The 19,604-nt window shown below is 40.6% G+C and overlaps 1 protein-coding gene across 6 annotated transcripts in view; it reads left to right on the top strand.

The window, feature by feature from the left end:
- The window catches only part of dip2a (disco-interacting protein 2 homolog A), a 75,476-nt gene that overhangs the window by 39,618 nt on the left and 16,254 nt on the right, over positions 1–19,604 (top strand). For 3 of the 6 annotated variants that reach the window (XM_044015349.1, XM_044015343.1, XM_044015363.1), the window contains exons 2-14: positions 3,170–3,241; positions 7,027–7,146; positions 7,231–7,350; positions 9,819–10,082; positions 11,864–12,001; positions 15,680–15,799; positions 16,892–17,089; positions 17,204–17,295; positions 17,547–17,657; positions 18,487–18,610; positions 18,700–18,809; positions 18,994–19,096; positions 19,535–19,599. In XM_044015349.1, the coding sequence (XP_043871284.1) occupies positions 3,170–3,241; positions 7,027–7,146; positions 7,231–7,350; positions 9,819–10,082; positions 11,864–12,001; positions 15,680–15,799; positions 16,892–17,089; positions 17,204–17,295; positions 17,547–17,657; positions 18,487–18,610; positions 18,700–18,809; positions 18,994–19,096; positions 19,535–19,599 (1,637 nt within the window). Of the gene's footprint in view, positions 1–3,169; positions 3,242–7,026; positions 7,147–7,230; positions 7,351–9,818; positions 10,083–11,863; positions 12,002–13,147; positions 13,187–15,679; positions 15,800–16,891; positions 17,090–17,203; positions 17,296–17,546; positions 17,658–18,486; positions 18,611–18,699; positions 18,810–18,993; positions 19,097–19,534; positions 19,600–19,604 lie in introns of all 6 variants that reach the window. The other 3 variants (XM_044015338.1, XM_044015330.1, XM_044015356.1) reach the window with 2 other exon arrangements.

Raw genomic sequence — 19,604 nt, 5'->3', positions numbered from 1 at the left:
ATCCTCACATTTCTCTCATACTGAGCTATTCATAGTTATAAAACAGAGGAATACATTAAAACACACACAGAGGATTATTCTTTGGACTGTGCATTGACTCCCATTCATTTGGACAGCCTATACAAAGTGTTATCGCTAACCTTAATCATCACCAGTTAATACCTAAACTTAATCTAAACCTAACCACAATTCAAACCCTAAACTTAACCAGTTCCACAGATAGAAAATGCGCTCCATATAGATGCGCTGTATGAAAGTGTGGGTGAATGGGTGAATGGCAAAACTGTAGTGTAAAGCAGCTTTGAGTGGTCATCAAGACTAGAAAAATGCTATATAAATACAAACCATTCACCAAACTAACCTAGTGACTTTTTGAGTCCAGAAAATTGATAAGTTTGCAATACTGCTGGTGTGGACGGGCAGAAATGCACTCCAATAAAAACGATAACACCCACATTCACTTTGTTATTGGCCACAACCTAACTAACTTTCACTTTCACCTCATTATCCGACTCATAACAGAAATCCTTGCTCTTTCTTTTTAATCATTGTTTCTCATTAGTGGTACTTTCTGAATCCAAGCAAACATTTGCAGAGGAGAGAATCGGCTTCCTTTTTTTACATGCATCACCAGCTGTACCTCAGTGATCATGCGATATACGTTTACAGGTGTTTTAGCAGTGATGCAGATTCCTTTTGTTACTTGTCCGTCTGGATGGAGATTGATTTTTATCTGAAAATGCAATTCATATTTAATAACTAAGCTGTTTGCCATTAGATCAGAAGTTGAGCCTTGGTGATACATAACATGATTTGCGTGTGTGTGTGTGTGTGTGTGTGTGTGTGGTTTGTTTGTTTGTGTGTGTGCGTGCACTACAGGCCCCTTTGCCACCAAGGCTGCTTGTCATTATACGGAGCTGCTACACAGAATAGTCATCTATTGTGTTTTCAGACTGATTGGCTGCTGTGGCACACACAATCAGACACGCTGGCATTTACGCAAACATATATTGATGCACGCACACACACACACACACACACACACACACACAGACACTTATCACCAGAAAGAGACAGTGTCAGGTCAGCCGATTCGGCCTGTAGACAGCGCTGTATTGTTGCTTGCCTCCAGCTCTTCTGGAAATTGGACAGAGCAGGCATTCAGCGGTTACTGGTGACTCAGGACCAGTGGGCAGTAACCACCAACACCTGCCTTCACACTAACATACTGTTGTGTTTAAGTGGCTTGAAGAGTAGAGATCGTGGAAAGGAAATCACAATAGTATTTTGTTTTTTCGTGTCCTTGGAGGGACCTTAACTTTCTCTCAGTGACTGGGCGAATGTAAACTAGTTGTTCGACAAAAAGCAAGTCAAATTTGGTATTCTCCGAGGTAAGCTGGGGTAAAAGGATCACGTGGGATGGAATTTAATCAGGTTGTTGTGTTCTAATGGCCAAAATGACCTTTTTCATTTGGCCTCCACCCCACTGAGATCCTGTTTCAATGGATATAAAGAACACAGTATTAAATCATTGGAACAATGTTGAAAATCTGAGGCCTCAGAAGTTGCGTCTGTGAAGTGTGAACAGGACTGTAGTTGCGTACATACCAGTGGTTTGTTTGCGAGTGCCCTTAGTTGACAAAAGTGTAGCCTCCATCACATCAGCCTCAGACTCAGGCTCACAGCACGGTCTCTTACAATCCTCAACTCAACCCAAACACTCCAAACTCAGTGACCTAATTTTGTGTCCTGAGCCGGTCCCATGCAGACATAAATGTTTCAGTGTTTTTGTTGACAATTTCATTAGGAGGAGAATTATGTTGTAACAAGACACAGCATTATAATGGTCTCTTTTGTTTTAGACACGTACTGGAAACATTTCATATTCTGACAACTGAAAAGTGGTTTTTGGGTTCCTCAAAAATGTTGATCAATTGTTGCTCCATTTAACAAGTAAGCTATGCCAGACGCAATGCAAGGGTCTTAGGTTTGAGAAAATTTGACTGTTGGGGAACAATCACTTATATTACTCAACTGTAGTAGCCTCAACTTTTTCTGTCCGTCTGTCTAAATCTCCACTTTTATTTTGGCTGAATGATTTGGCAACAAGGGTTACATGGTTGGTGTAGTGGTTAGCACTCTTGCCTTTGTTCAAGCCCCAGTTGGAACAAGGGCCTTTCTGCATGGAGTTTGCACATCCTCCCTGTGTGTGTGTGTGGGGGGGGGGTTTTCTGTGGGTTCTCCGGCTTCCTCCTACAGTCCAAAAACATGGGGATTAGATAAATTGGTCACTCTAAATTGACCTTAGGTTTGCGAGTTGATGGTTATTTGTCTATATGTGGGCCTGCGATGGACTGTCAAACTATCCTGAGTGTACCCCGCCTATCGCCCTATGTCAGCTAAGATTGGCACACCACCCCATGACCCTCCTGTGGAGGATAAAGCGGTAGAAGATGGGTGGATGTATGGATTTGGCTCCAGCATGATCTAAGTGTTATTTTTCTGACAGAATTCGAGACGAGCCATGGTGTTGTATAAAGTTTGCCTTGAAGAAAAAATAATCAAAAACAGAAGAATTTAATTGCAACTTTTGGACTTTTGTAGTTGCATTATTTAAAAATGGTATTTCAATTTGAAAATGATTTGGATGATTTCCTTGTTGGCTAGGTTTGGAAAAGCTTGTACAGTGATATTCCATGTAAGGCTATTAATGTAACATGCACAGGGAGAAATCTGAGGTGACTTTACTTCATGCTGATGAAACAGTATCTTTTTTTTAAATCTTGTGAGGGATAAATGTACGAGGCACAGCAGACAAATGACATTTTAATTCGGTAGAAATTTGTCTGCAATGTCATGTCGATGAAGTGACACTTTAAATGCTAATATGACATAATTGCAATGTCACTTCCTGCGTTTCTTTTGGGAGACAGAGAGAAACATCCAGTTGGTAAGCACTGGTTATCTGCTGCCAACGCCCTCCTCTGGTGCCTTATGGTGCCAGTGTAAACCAGGCTGCCAGTGTGACACGTGCACACACACACACACACACACACACACACACACACACACACACACACACACACACACACACACACAGGGCACAGCTGAGCTAATGACTCATCTCTCCGTCTGCCCCCTCTGTATTCCTCTGTCTCTGTCTGTTTAGGGGACATCACTCAGAAGGGCTATGAGAAGAAAAGAGGCAAGCTGTTGGCACCGTACATCCCACAGATACAAGGTAAGGCATACAGGCCTGCAGGAAATTGACTGCCTAGAACAGGTTTAATATTTGACCAGGATGCCAGCAAGCATTGCTCCTTGCAAGAACAAGGACATGTGTCGTCTACAACGTTAGTAGTGGTAACTATTATACAAGTGTTTTATTTGCATGTGGCATTTTTTACTGATCTAATAAAACAAACCTTATTACAGCTTAGTGGTAGACAATGGATGGATGATAAGAGCTAAGGAAAGAGAGATTCAAATAAAATCACAACACTAACAAAAAGTAGAAAAGCAGCTAAAGAAATGTCAAAATAGATTGAAGAGGTGTTCTTGCTGGTTTGTCCTTTGTCCTCCTTCAGGCCAGTTTAATTGTTACAATTGGTTATTGTATCGCTCTGCTTAAAAATTAAAATAGGTAATGACCAATCAAGAGAAGGAATATGTAATGGAGACTGTCAATATTGGCTGCATCTGCTGTTGTGATAAATATTTGTGTCATAACTACATCCCAACAAGTCCCTGTCTTGACACGTCGTTGTTGTTTATGCTACGGCTATGACACTTTGTGTGTGATTTTTTTTTACAAAAACTCACATTAAGGCGATTTGTATTCGTCAAAGAAAATGCCTCTGTGTGTGTGCATATTGTAGCTGTGTCTTTGTAAATGTCTTATTAATAGATTTACTTTAGTCTAGTGTTTCTATTGTCTTGTTTGTTTTTAATTAAATTTAGTTTAGTTTTTTTTAAGGCCCTGCCCTTTGCCAGACTGCAGTTGTAAATAAGAATACAGATTTCTTGACAGGATGTCATGCTTTATAAATGACAATATATTTTACAAAATTTAAGGTTGTGTGTGTATTCAAGCACAGAATAATAACTAAAAGAGAAATAACTTTGAACGTTTCCCTTCGATAAGTTACTGCTTATTATGTTGACTGCACAGGCAACTGCAGTCATACATATATCAGTTCAGTGTTTGTTTTTTTAGCCACGTTCATGCAGTCAGTCAGTCAGTCAGGCAGTCCCTTCAGCCTGGAGCAGACTACAAGCAATCAGGTGGTTTGTGGTAAATCCCAGAGTGGAATTGCTGTCTGTATACTTCATGCTTCTCCGTCCTTTATCTGAGGTCCATGTGAGTCTTTGGTTTGGCCTGCTATCAGAGCAACAAGCCTTAGTGGAAACCAGACTCTGGTACAGGACGTCCACTCAAGGCTTTCCACTGTAGTTAGCATGCCTGTTATTTAGCTTGGGTAAAGATAATCATCTTCCTTGTCTGTCTTTCTCTTGCTTCGTTGCTTCTCTCTTGTCATCATGAATTTGTGTGTATTTGTGTGTTTCTGTCATTCATTAATTGAGCTGTTCAGTCCGGATCCTAACATACGTGCTGTCCTTCCTGCAGAATGAATAGATGCGTTTTTGTTTAATGACACATCATCCAACACAGTGAATCAGTGGGTTAGCGTTCAACAGCTGAGTGGGTGAAATAGGAGTCCAATAGACTGCTGAGCTCCATTTAAAATGGATATAATCTGTTTAACTGTCTTATGTCTGGCTATGGTTATGCATGTTGTCATAGGACTGCACATGTGCCGAATGCAATGAAGTTTGTGTGTCGAGCCAGATTGTTAACATCTTTGAGAGAATAGAATCAGTGTGTGGGCACCACGGTGAGTTTTGAGAATAGATAGGATATTATGAATGAATTAATAATTTCATGAGCTGTTGACCTATCTTGGAAGTCAAATATTTTGGAAAAGCATCAAATTAAACATTATGGAGGAATGTTTGCACCACTTTGGTGAAAACACATGTTAAGCGATGTGCCCAGTCATAAGGGAATGCATTTCTAGTTATTTTAAAATGAATATACCATTCATATTAAAAAAAAAACATCTCTGATTGTCGGTCCATAGCCAGGTGTATTTGCTCTCTAGGAGTGAGAAACCACACAGTGGCATAAAACAGGAGCGGAAAATTCATCAGCATTTCACTGTGAAACAACAACAGCATCTGCTGTGATGGAGCATGCCTCTGATTGGCTCAGTGTGGTTTGTCTCTGAAGCACGCTCTGCCCAGCAACCAGGTCAGATGTCCTGGCTTGTTTTATAGACCTGTGTCCTGTGGGATCCAAGGGAAGGCTGCTGTGTTTCTGGGCTGTCAGAGCAGTACCAGGACCGGCTTATATTGATGCATCGTGTCCTTAAGTGTCCTCATGCTGACCATATTGACCATGTTGTGTAGTATTTGAAATGTTGTTCAGGGTTTGCAGTATGTTGTTTGCAGCTGCTGACTAAGAGTTGCTGACAGTGTGGAGCTCGCTGATCCCCTCTAAGCTGCTGCTGAAAAGCCGGGTGGGCTGATGGCTGTTTGGCCGGGTGTTTGACTAGCCATCCAGCAAGCAAGTTGCTGGTTGTAACTGACTGACTGTGACCTTAGTTGAACTTTGTAGCCTTACTGAGTGGTTCTCTTGGTCACTGGTTAGTAAATTTTGCAACCTGGTCATATTTAGCTGTAAAATGAATGTATTAAGTATTTGGACTCTCTTGCTCGCTTGAGCCAAACTTAACTATGATTTCAGTATTGCGACAATTCAGTTTAAGCTGAACTGGTTCTGCTCCAGTCTGAGTCAGTAGATTACGATGATGTAAAAATATGTAGTCTCTATGAATGTGATTTGTTAGGATTTGGTTATTCACTGGACTAGGTCTTTATTTATCTGACATTTATCGAGATAGTTATTTTGATGTAATGATTTGTAAATGTTGTATCATGATAACATCTAGCCTCAGTATCCTGATTTTTATCCCCTCTGATGTTGGCCTTCAAGGCTCCCTAAAATAACTGTTATGGTCTGTCTTTACTCAACAAAGAATCATAGTGGGTGAGTCATTTCTTTTGTTGGACTGTTCGTATTACATGTACATTTAGAAATTTAATGATGTTCTCTCAAATGAGATTAATCTAATTTGAAAACATATTACATTATTTTGTGAAATGGGATGATGCGTCATTCAAATTCCTTTTGGCGTTTATCCCAGGCATTTGCTCTTCCAGCATACTTTAAATGCATCACCATGAAAAGACAAAAAAAAAAGAAATAAAGACAAAAAAACAAACCATGCCATGACTTTCCTTCAGGTGGTAATGCTGGCTTTCCCCTCTGATTCTAACCATTAGTTTCTTAATGAAGCTCAAATGAGTATTGCTGTGTCATCTAGAAGAGAGTGAAGTTGACTTTGATAGTTTGATCATTTAGACGGCATGAGTTGGAAGATGTTGTTATCTTGACATTTATGGTGGTTAATCATCTCTTTTCTGTTACGTCGGTACAATTTGCAGTTGCTCCCATTGGAAAGCTTTAAGGGAGCTGGAAAGCTGTGAGACAGACTGGATTAATTAAAGTGAATACTTTCTCAACTCCAAGCTACTGTATAAGAAGAAAGCAGCCTAAGATGGGATTACCATTAAAGCTCGAGTATACCTGATCTGGTAGAGCAATATTTAGCAGCCTTGCACTTTGTTATTCTGATATTATATGTGTAGTGCTTAGCTTTTAAATTCAAACAAACGCCCATTAGATTCAAACCACCAGTTCACGCAATGAGTATGAGTGAAAAAACTGTTCAAAAACTTGAAATCTATTATAAATATGCTTTCTAACCCCATCCACCCCTGTGCTGCTAATATAGACCAAAAGTAGCTTTAATATTTCTGCTCATGGGCAGTAAAGGAAGATGGGCCTTTCTATTTTCCTGTTATAAATTGCCTTCCACCTGTTCTGGTCTGGTCTCTCTGCAGGTGTAGATCCATCGCTGCAAATTGACAACAGAATCCAGGCGTCCTCACAAGCTGTGATTCCAGGCTCCAAACACAATAAGTCACGAGCTGCCAACACCCGGGATGAACGCTTCAGATCTGGTAATGATGTGTCCATAACTACCGAAACTTTTTAAATGTTCTTCTCTTGTGCCATATGCTAAAATACATTGCCGTGTCTCTCAGATTTGCACACAGAAGCCGTCCAAGCAGCCTTGGCCAAGTACAAAGAGAGGAAGATGCCCATGCCATCTAAGAGACGATCTGTGCTAGTTCAGTCATCTGTCGAGGCATGCACCCCACCAGGTGAGAGCTGTCTTCCTTAAAGACCTGTTTCCACTGAGTGGAATGGTTCCGTTTGGTACGGTACGTATTTTTTTGCGTTTCCATGAGGAATAGTATCAATTTTTTCACCCTTTCCCTGGGTACCAGATTAAAATGGTACGGTAACGCTCTGAGCTCCACCCATGACAGTTGGCTGATTGGGCGACAGAAAAACGACCTGTGTTTCTTCAGTCTCTTCTCATACTAAGCTTGACTTGTCATCTTGTGACAAACAGCCACAAACCGAGCAGGGAAAAAAGAGCTGCTGGATGTCCTCCGTCGTATTGTTGCCTGTTGTGACGCATTCGATGTGGTCAATTGATGTCATTGCATTCGTACGACATCATGCTATGTATCTCGCTTGCGTGGCAATTCAGACCACACTCCGCCTGCCAAGTAAAGTTACTCTCCTCAGTTGAAACGCAACCGTACTGTACCAAACTGAACCGTACACAATGGAAAGTCAGCATTAGACAGGGTGTCCTGTGCACACTCGGCCTATTGGTTTGTTTACATGTGCTCCCATGAGCTTCTGTGTGCAGGATGCTGACTCTCTGATGTGTCCATTGAACAGAGATGATGTTGCCAAGCATTTTTAACTGGGAAGAAATGTGCAGTTCGATGAATGTGTCCATTCTTTGTGACTATAAAGGACTGGGTTCTCACTGTCATGTTCCCAGGCAGCCCTTCCCACATGAGTTCCATAATGGATGCATAATCAGATTTTTAACATAGTCTCAAAATGTCGACCTTTTGCCTGCTTTTATAACAGTTGGTATTGTGTGGGCCAGTTTACTTACATTTTTGTAATTTTGCAGAATGATGTGGCTTCTCTTTGCACGAAAGCCAAAAAAAAGAGAAATCTGTGTGTGGTAGTAGAACTCTCAGTGGCTTTTTTTATTATTATTGTTGTGTAAGAGTTAATTGTTGGGTGAGTAACTGGATTTGAACTGGAGAAGAAGTTATATACTATATATGTGTATATATATATATATATATATATATATATATATATATATATATATATGTATATATATATATATATATATATAGGGTTACTGTCTTTTATGCCCCTCCCATCCTCCAGCTCATCTTTCACTTTCTTTCTTTTTCTGACTTACTCTGCATTTTTGTCTGTATAACTGTGACTAATGACCTCTTTTTTACTCTTGGCTTCTTTATTGTTCTTTTCGCCTCTGAATTTCTACTTTAAAATGATTCTATGACCCATTCCTTCACCATCCCGCTCTGTCAAGGTCACTGAGAGACATTGGACGGAGGCAGTAGAATAACAAACAGAGTTATAAATGTAAGATAACCCCCATGAGTCTGCTGTTTGTAGAGACATTCAATTTTAGCTTGTTATAATCAAATCGCCTCTAGCTTTCCTTTGACAGCCTCTGCAAGGCCATAATTTAGCTTTAGGAGTCCAATAGTCTTATATTTTTTCTCCTCAAACTACAAAATGTGAGTGATTGATATGAAGATTAATCACAAGAAGACTCAATAGTTAAATGAAAAGGAGCCTAGTCTCTCTTTTACAAATGTCTCTTTCTGTCGGGGACAAACATTTGTAAAGCTTCAGTGTGAATATCACGCTCAGAAGCTTTAGTGCAATATTTGTTTGTACTTTTCTCCAGGGCTGCAGAGACAAAACACCTTTTTTGTAAATGATGAATGAGAGGGTTAAATAAAAACATTTTTTGTTGATTTTGAAATCTGCACATAACGCAAGTGTTTTTCATGGTGTTGGGGTTTCTTCAGAATGTAAATCTGCAAACTGGCCCAGCCACTCTTTGTTCAGTTTCAGTCATCCTGTTGAGATAAGTGATATTTCTGTGAGCTTGGCAGATGAAGTGGAATGTGTTCCTTTTAAAAGATCCTTGCCTTTCTTTGAAGTTCATGTTGTTTGGATCTTTTTTTTACCAAAGACCAACCGTGCGCAGATTCCTCACAGGAGAGACTATAAAATTATCAGTCATTGGGGATCTGTCCAAGTCATAATAGGTGGCAGACCTCTCCCCATTTTTTTTTTGTTTGTATTTCTAGCATAAATGTTTGAAGTAACACTGCTCTGCACAAATACCAGTATCAATTTTGATTAAATTTAGATGCCTTCACACAAAGACAAGGGAAACTTGCATTCCTCTTATCTTGAAGCAAATAAACAATATTTACTGTGAACATGAATGTATTAATAGTATTTTTCCTGAAGTGTTTAAAAAAACACAATTTCACAACCACTTGTTACCTTACTGCGTTCTCTTTTCCAGGCAGTCTCATATCAAAAACCGTCACCTGACCATCACACTGGCTTTCTCCTGTTGATATAAATACAGCCATGTATCATCAGCTTATCAGTAACATATCATTTATATCCTGCTTTCTTTTCTTCCTGGAATCAAATCCATTTCCACTGTTTTGACCCTGTCTTCACCTATCAAACACAGACACTTCCTCAGCATCGGAAGATGAGGGCTCACTACGCCGGCAGGGTCGTCTGGCCACCTCCACACCCTACCAGGGCCACGGCCACCCAGCCGTTGAGCACTGGTTTAATCGTGTCATCCAGGGTTCGTCCACCTCATCCTCTGCGTCATCCACCTCATCCCACCCGGGAGGGAGATCCGTCACCAACACCACTGCCCACGCAGCCCTCAACGCCAACGCCACAGCTACTGCACTGGCCGACCTCATGGCACACACCCAGCTAGGTCAGTGGCACATGCCGTCTCACTCTCCATCACATATCGGCTAGCCCATCTGTGTGTTCCTTTCCCTTTTCAGTCAATGCAGTGCTCTCATCTAGACTTGTTTTCTCATACCTTTCGTGGTTGGGAGCTGAAGTAGGAAGGAACTTTAGAATTAGAATGAAGGTTTTCTCTTTTCTCTCTTTTCTTTTTTACTACATATAACATGATCATGAATGATGATTTCAGTTTCTTTGGGCTGACCTTCACTGTGAAATAACTTTCTAATACTGTCTTCAAACCATCTGGCAGGCTTTTCCTTGCTTCGCTACATGGATTGAAATGATTTCATTTATGTATATACATATGTGCACGGGTCAAACACACAAATTCCATGTTGCGCTGCAAGTGTCACAAGCAAGTTAATGAGATTCACTAGATTTATCTCCATCTCTCTCTGAGCAGCAGCAAGATGAGCTGTTGTGTTACTCGCCTGTGTGTGTGTGTGTGTGTGTGTGTGTGTGTGTGTGTGTGTGTGTGTGTGTGTGTGTGTGTGTGTGTGTGTGTGTGTGTGTGTGTGTGTGTGTGTGTGTGTGTGTGTGTGTGTGTGTGAGGTATTATTACTAATGTTGTGGGGACCTAAACCTGTTTACACAGTCACATTATGGGGACTTGTCTTCCTTGTGGGGACAAAAAGCAAGTCCCCATAACGTAAATTACTACATTTTAAGGTGAAGGTATGTTTTAAGGTTAGGCTGAGATTGAGATTAGGGTTAGGATTAGGCCAGTAGTAATTGTGGTTAGGGTTAGAGTAAGTCTCCAGGAAATGAATGTAAGTCAATGCAATGTCCCCTCATGTCATGAATGTCGAACGTGTGTGTTCACTTGTGCCTGTAAATGTTGTTGGTATTGGCATCCCTTTTTGTGGATTTGTCCAATTTTTGTGTGTGGAATGGGGGTAGCATTGAGTAGCAGTAAATGGTGCGGAGTGTATCTGTAAATAAATCTTTAATATTATAGCAATGTCACTCTCTGCCTCACCTGTCATTCACCTCACCAGCACCCAGTGACATGTAATCCAAATGTTAGTTCTCAGGGTGAAGTTCTCCCATAGCAATTCTTTACAACAGTTGTTTTTGTTTCCAAAATCCAATACAATAATTCCGCAGCTCATGATTTCTATTTTCTTTTTACAAATGTAATAATGGTTCTTGATTGACTATGTCAGAGGTGTTGGTTTCACTGTGTCATCGTTAATGAGGTTTTAGCAGGCAGTGGTGTTTACTGTTTTCCCTGATCCCACTCATTCATATTGGAAGCAATTTAAAATACAGTCCAATATAATATAAATAATTAATTAATAATAATTAAATATCATATATATTAGAGCTCAATATTTTCTCAGGTGGTTCTTACATTAGAATTTATTTGCAGGGTTCATTCATTCAACGAAGTAAATCTTTGCATTATGTTTTTCATTTATCCATGTAACTTTTTTTTAGGTTTAGGGCACAAAGGGAGTATAAATGGAGGCTGTCACAATGTTCTCAGACTTGCCTCTAAATCTACACCGTGAACCATTCTCTTTGTGCTCACGGCCCTCATTGACACTAACCAGTCTGGTCAATACAAACATGAATGCATTTATTCTGGCAGGTAGTGGTAAACTTCTATTTAAAATACTGAATATTCTTCTGCAGTAAAGCGGTGTAAAACAAAGCTTATAAAGAACATATTCATAGAGTTGCAGCAGTGTCCTGGCTTTTGACTTTGTAACCCCCAACACCCCACTCACCCACTCACAGATAACCACTCAGCACCCCCTGATGTGACAGGGCTGTCGGAGAACTCCTCAGTTCATGCAGAGCGGCCCCAGGTGGCCTCAGTGCGAAGCATTTCCCGCGGCTACAACTACAACACCAAGGTTATGGAGACTGCAGATGGTGAGTTTCCTACTAACGTCCACACGCAGAAACACAGTTACCCACCTTTCCCTTTTCTTCCTTACTGTCTGTCCCTCTGTCTTAGTCAGACTGGCCCAAGCTGTCGACTGACCCTCCTATGTTACCATAGTAACAATGCACTCCTACCCTTCCTTCTGAAAATCCCCACTATTTTTGTATTAATCTCCTTAATAATACAAACGCGTGGAGAATAATGCTTTAGACAAGGACTTTAACCCTAAACTACATTTTCTGAGACACTAGGGCTGTCACTTTTTCCAAAATCATATTCAAACAGTTATAATGACCCCAGATCTCGTCACTGTCGCCGTCCCCTAATACACCACAAACGTCAGTTTTCATTGCTTGTTTAACACTTTTAATAGATGCTACTTTATTAATAGTTAAAGTGTTCATAACATACAGCACTCTGGAAAAAACACTCGGAGGAAGCTCTGACAGACTCAAATGAATTAATTATTAGTTAGTTAAAGTAGTCAAGGTAAATGGTCCACATTAATTTCTGATATTATTTGCCAGAAACACAAGTTTGTCTCTTTGCTCTCTTTTTATTTACAATATTAACCATGGATGAATTTGCTAATTGCATTGTTTCATTGTTTAGTCAACCTAAATACTGTTTTATCTTGTAAATAAATACCCACCACTGCCTAAAGTTTCCAGAATAGCTGCTTTGGTTAATATTAGTAATATTTGAAATGAGATAACTCCTCCATTTTACTATAACTGCAGCAGTTTGCTATCAATGGAGGTTCAATCAATCCATACAAAGAAGTACCAAAGTATTTCTGTTACTTGACCATCTGCATTCATTCAACATCAGAGATAAGATGTTCTTCTGAAATAATATCCATTGCTTCAGTTATCACCTTCCTGCCATCCGTCCTTGGTCATTTAGAATGTTTTCTTCGTCTGGGGTTTTGCCACCAATAAATAAGTTGACCTACACATAACGGTGACACAAGTTGTTATTAAAAAAAGGGGTTACTGAAAAAAATAATTGTATGGGGCACAACAACAACAACAACAACAACAACAACAGTCTATGGAGTCCACTCTCTATGTCTGGCTGCAGGTAGAAAGTTCAGGCAGTTTCATTGACATCCTGATGTGTCTCTTCTCCAGGCTGTGAGTGGAGTGAAGGATCCCTCAGTTTAACGGATGGTATTTATAACCGTTCCTCTGACTTTATGGCAGTCTGCTACATGTGCACTCTGCTGTGTGTGTGTGTGTGCGCGCGCATTTGTGTTTGTGCATTTCTGTGTTTCTGCCTCCGCCTGTACTGTCAGGTGTAGCACTTCTTCGAACCATGTTTAAAAGAAAAAAGAAAATCAGGATTGGATTTATACTTTGCTTGTATGTGTGCGTTTTTTTGTGTAGCTGAGTCTGTTGCAAAGGTTTTGCCCTCCATAGGCTCTTCAGCTAACTGCTCCACGTCGATCACATTGAAGCACACAGGTGTAGCTATTCATTTTCACTTGTGAATAATTAGCATGTTTATAGATGTTTGCTCACTCACACTGACACGTGTCAGTTTATGTTTCCTGCTGACACCAGCCTGTCAGTCTTGTAGTTGCACGGTGGTGTCTTTCATTGCATTACCGCTGCTGCTGATTTAACAATGACGCATGGTTGGTTGTAGAAAATATGCAACACAGCAGTGAGTGTGGTCTCACTTCAGATACTGACAATTTGTGTATTTGTGGTATGTGTGGGATATACTGCCAACTGATGTGTTGTGTTGTTCATTCTGTCAACAAATGCCAGTAAAAAACAGCAATCAACTAACCCCTCTTTCAAGTTTTTACGGAGTAAATCCCTGATATGTCTTATTCTATTGTGGCAAAGATGGGTTTCCTTTTGACAGACCACTGAGGTTGCATGAATACAAGTTAAAGCATGTCCTTGACATCTTTTATAGGCATTTTCACAATTTTCACTTATTTACTCTGGAAAATGACATTGTGACACATTTTCCATTCAATTCCACCTCCTCTATCAAGTGTTATATAATTGTCTGAATAATATTCACAAAATTGTCAAACAAAGAACACAGTCGCAGTGTGAGTTGCTGATGTAACACCATCCAGATCTCAGCTAAGTCTGCACATTTCCATGCATCACTTGTGTGATTCATGCAATATGTAAAAATGTTTTCCAGTGTTTCAAGATCTCAGTTATTCGCTTGTGCTCAGCTTGAGGATGAACTGACACAGAAACGTTTTCATCACACCACTGTTAGAAAAGTCATGCTATTGGATTGGGTTTTTCTGTTCTTTCCTTGAAATGAATTGGCACTGCAGTGTAGACTCAATCCAACATTCATATTCGGCTGCAGTAAGTACTCTAGTTGTCACAAGTGTATTAACAGCTGAAAATAGTTCCAAACAATGCAGAGAAAAAGAACCTTATGATGTTAGTCTGATTATGATTAGTCTTTCATAGGATTTACTGTATTTAAATTGAAGAAAATACAGATTAAAAGAAAGCTCTTGTTACTTAATATGCACATACTGTTGTTGAGAGGACTTGGTGTGGCATTGGATTGGATTCAGCGTTGTAACATAGATTGACTGCTGAAGGTGAAAATTATGGAATCGTGAAAACATTAATTCAAGTCATTATGTCAGACCGTTGCTGGTTTGCTGTGATGTTAATGATTAAAGCCCTTGAGTGGGTGAATGTTGTCATGCGTGTCTGGAGCTTTCTAATTAGCCCATCAAGTGCTGGACTGACCCTCACATGTCTACTCTCCGTACATCTGTCCCAGCTCGAGTAGGCACAGTCTGTCTGAACCAGCCTTATTACACTGAGATATATCAGGCGAGCCTCATGCAGCTGTGGCCTTCGTCTCCTGTGGCTGTCTGGAATGTCTGACACAAGCCACCCCCCCACCCCCCCAAACTAAGAATGAAATCATATGTAGGAAAGGATGTCCAGTGATTATTATAGTACACATGTGCCCCTGTCTGAAATATGAGGGAAATGTAGCTGGGCACCTCCTCCCCTCTTTCATTTCAAGTCTGTTGTTCTCATTTTTTCTGTCTTTACTGCAGCTACAGTAATTGTATCTTTACAGATGTCTTTATCTTGCAATTTATGCTTTTTAACTGAGTTCATTTTACAACAAGCTAAAATGCTTATTAATTATTGGTTACAAACATACATGCATGTCACATGACATAAATCATTGACTTGACAGTTTGTTTTAGCCTCCTACACTTAAGAGGGCTGCCTGGCATCTTGTTTGCCAGGCAACAGGCGGCGCTGCTCCTCTTTTTATTTGTATTTCATGGATTCTAGAGCTTTCCTATAACCTTTGACTTCCAGGTAGCTAAAGAGGACCTTGTCTAGTGTTTTCTTGTCTTGTGTAAGTGACAGCTTGCCGTCCTCTGTCTCATTAGAACACCACACTGACCTTTTCTCTTTCCGCAATCTGTCCTCCCCTCATCAATTTTTTCACCTTACCCCGTCATTCTCTCAATCTTTCTGTCTATGTCTACACTTTCTCCTTTCCAACTTGCTCCGTTCATTATTTCCATCCCGTATTGTTCTTTTCCATGTCTGTATTTCCCATCTTCCATTGGTGTTGTAATTTTCATTTCCCCCAACCTTTTTTTTTTATTATTTTCTCCCCCCTCCACTATCATTGTGCAGGTGTTCCAGTCAACAGCCGCGTCTCCTCTAAAATTCAGCAGCTGCTCAACACTCTGAAGAGACCAAAGCGACCGCCTCTGCGAGAGTTCTTTTTGGATGACTTTGAGGAGCTCTTGGATGGTAAGCGGTCTTGAAAATCAAATCAATAAATCACAAAAAACATTATAGCCTTTATTTGGTGTATACTGAAGGGCATCAGTTGACAAAATGCCATGGCTTTCAGTGCAGTGAGTTTCTAGTTTTTCCATTTCTGAATTTGCCATTCATCACATTCCTGTTGCTGCTGAGATAAAAAAAATGTTGCACTGACCTCACCACACCTCCCAAATCAACAGGCAAAGTACGCTTTTAGATCAGTGGTTGTTATTTTGTCTCTTGTCAGAGCTGAGACCACCAGGTGTGTCAAGGGAGTGGTCAGGGAATAGTGGGTGCAGAAACACACACAGACTCACATTCGACCAGCCCTACCCAAGTATTTCCTCTCTTTCTACCAGCTCATCATGGATTTTGGGTGGTACTCTGCCAGGCTGAATAAACACTGAAAATGAAAACAAAAAAAAACTGCTAGAATAGTAATACACCAGCAGGTGAGCCTCCCTGACTCTCGCCCTGGAACTGTGGCATGGCAAGTCTCAGTGGTATTCTGCTTGTTGTGAACAGCAAAAACACACAAAGCTAAAATGGCAGCAGGTCAAACACAATGTTCTCCTAATGGAGGTGTTCTATTTGGCGGGATGTATCCATCTTGCCATTTTAGTCAGACACATCTGAATTTCCACTTATCCGAGAGTTTGAGGAGAGAATAGTGACAAAGAGATGGGAGATAGAAAATAAATCAAAGAGCAATATGAGGGTGTAAAGGAAGAGAGAAACCTGTGCCTTTTAATAAGCCGTAGCTCCAAGTTTGTCAGACATTGGTATCTTAGGAAACGGAGACTGATAAGAACAGCTCACCCATTAATCCTCTAGCCTTTCCTCTTCCATCTCTTCCATCTCATTGTGTTTCAGTCCCACACTTCCCTCATTACCCTGCCTCCCTTTAAGATTTGTATGATGCAAAGATTTACCATTGCTATGTAAATCACTCAACCAAAAATAGACTCTAGGGGACTCACTTTTTTTTCTAAAGCTTGGACTAAGACAAAGAGCTTATTTTACTTTGTTGCACAAAATGTCCACAGAATTTTCCCACTCTCTTCCTCATATATTTAGTGCAGCAGCCAGATCCCAACCAGCCAAAACCAGAGGGCCAGCTGATGAGTCCCCTTGAAGGAGAGCCTCTTGGTGTGGTCACCAATTGGCCTCCCTCGTTGCCAGCAGCCTTACAGCGGTGGGGTATGACGCAGCCCAAGAGTCCCTGCCTGACAGCACTTGACAATGCTGGCAAGCCTGTCTACACACTCACCTATGGTAGGTGTCGATTCAGAATAAACCACATAGTCATTTTTGTTTTGAATGTTGATCTCAGGGTCAGGGATTGTTCATTCAAAAGAGATGCTTGACACTTAATACTCATACCTGTAGGTAAACTCTGGACCCGCTGTCAGAAACTGGCGTACACTCTTCTCAACAAGCTGAGCACCAGAAATGAACCTTTGCTAATGCCTGGAGACAGAGTAAGTCATGACGCTAAGCTGTTTTCATAAGGTGCTGTTGAAAATGAAAGAAGAGCAAAGTAGAAAAAAGAGAAAAGTTAATGTCCAGCATTTACAATATTTGATGAAGTGTTTATATCTGTTATTGTCCTTTTTGTCAGTGCTGTATTTTTCACGCTTTTTGATCCGTCTAATACAAAAATAGCATCCGAATGCTTTGTTTATCTGTATCTTTTTTTAAAACTTGACATCTTTTCTGTGATAACCTGTAGGTTGCACTTGTTTTCCCTAACAACGATCCGGTGATGTTCATGGTGGCCTTCTACGGCTGTCTTCTGGCAGAGCTGGTACCTGTGCCCATTGAGGTGCCACTGACCAGAAAGGTAAAGGCCAAAACAAATAAGTGTCCCCTGGGACATTTTAGTGCTAATCATCAACAACACAAGGGAGAGGCAGTAGTGACCCCTGCTGGACAACAGATTGTGAAAGTTCTGGTGCTCCAGTATGTGAACCTCAGTGGTGTGTTCTTGATAATCGGATTGTCGTGAAAAAGAAAACAAAGGGACATTTGTTTCACAACTATAACTGAGGCAGCATGATCTTTTAAATGTTCTAATTGCAATGTGGTGTTCATGTATATTGCACTTTTTTAGCACATCCATCAGCTTTAACTTGACAGACTCATCCATGTTGCATACACAGGCTGAATATTAAGGGCTTTTGCTTGTCCTTTATGAGCAAACTCACTGAGACACTGAGCTGTAATTAAAGAGATTTGAGTTTGGTAATATGATGTGAATATAAGATCACACACCAGCTGTTCTCTGGAGGCAAACACTATTTCCCTCCCTTTTCTTTCTTTCTTTCTTTCTTTCTTTCTTGCTGTCTTTCTCTCTTTGTTTCCTTCCATGTCCTCCCATAGCTACTGTATATGCAAAGTCTGATTTGCCTAGTATGAGCTTAGTTCTATGCTAATACACATCCAATCTAATGTGAGTGTCAGATTCCTGCTACAGCCGGACTTTGATGCTCAGCAGTAGGTTTTTAATTGTGACTGGCTGTCATTCTGCCTTCTCAACTACCTTTTGTTGCTTTGATATGAAATGCCTTCGTCCTCTCCGTCCCAGATTCCCTCACAGCGTCATTTCTCTAAGCTTTCATGTTCAAATGTATTGCTCTTAATAAATTTTTGAAATCTCCTTGGTCCCCCAGGATGCTGGAAGTCAACAGATTGGCTTTTTGTTGGGCAGCTGTGGCGTCACATTGGCACTGACCACTGATGCTTGTCAGAAGGGCCTGCCCAAAGCACAAACTGGGGAGGTAGCCACTTTCAAAGGTACAGTCTTCTTGCGGCCTGTTTTATTTTTATTTTGAACCATCTTTGTCTCTTGGTTTGAATTGGTTTCATGTCCCTTGTCCCTGCAGGCTGGCCGCGGTTGCTGTGGTTTGTGACAGATGGAAAACATGTTGTGAAGCCTCCGAAAGATTGGCATCCTCCAATGCGTGAAGCCAGTAATGACATCGCCTACATAGAGGTAAGAGTAGTGCTATTGATGTTTCCAATAAACCAAATTTCTAATATTGTAAGCCTTTCTAATTATTGCTTTTTCCTTATTATTCTTATTTTTTCCCCCCCATAAGATCCATGTCTTTATTTAACATGTTTTTTGTGTGTTTCTTGTGTTATTTAACATGTTTTTGTGTGTTTACTGTGCCCAGTATAAAACCAGCAAAGAAGGAAGCACCATGGGGATCACAGTGTCGCACTCAGCCATGCTGGCTCACTGTCACGCCCTCACACAGGCCTGCGGCTACACTGAAGGTGAGAGGACACTCTGCATTTATTTTTGAAGTACACACACTTTGTTGTGCCTTGTGCTTTCTCCATCATTTATTCATTACACACTGTGCATGTGAGGTTAGCAAATGTTCAAGGGGGTGAAATAGGAAGAAATGTAGAATCATTTTGGTGATAATGCACATTGTTTTTTCTTATTCATAGTTGTGTACATGGTGTTGTTCATAAAACAGAGTTTGATTACTGTTTAGTTTGATACACACACAAGGCTGTTTAGATCAGACTTTGGTCAGCATTGCCTCAGTTATGCTCCAAATAAATTCATATTGCACCAGCAGTCCCGAGAGAAAACTCCAGGTCTGTGTCTGAAACTAGTCTGCTGCTATCACCAAAATTGTAAGATAAACGCTTAAACCCTTTTTACCCCTCTAACCTTGACAAAATTTGTTTTTTGATTTTCAGCTGAGACCATAACCAATGTCCTGGACTTCAAGAGGGAAGCAGGTTTATGGCATGGTGTTCTTGCTGTGAG

This window comes from Solea senegalensis, linkage group LG2 (genome assembly GCF_019176455.1).
Source record: "Solea senegalensis isolate Sse05_10M linkage group LG2, IFAPA_SoseM_1, whole genome shotgun sequence".
In the NCBI taxonomy this organism is placed as follows: domain Eukaryota; kingdom Metazoa; phylum Chordata; class Actinopteri; order Pleuronectiformes; family Soleidae; genus Solea; species Solea senegalensis.
Note: the sequence above shows the minus strand (reverse complement) of the source record. Positions and strands in the feature narration are given on the sequence as shown.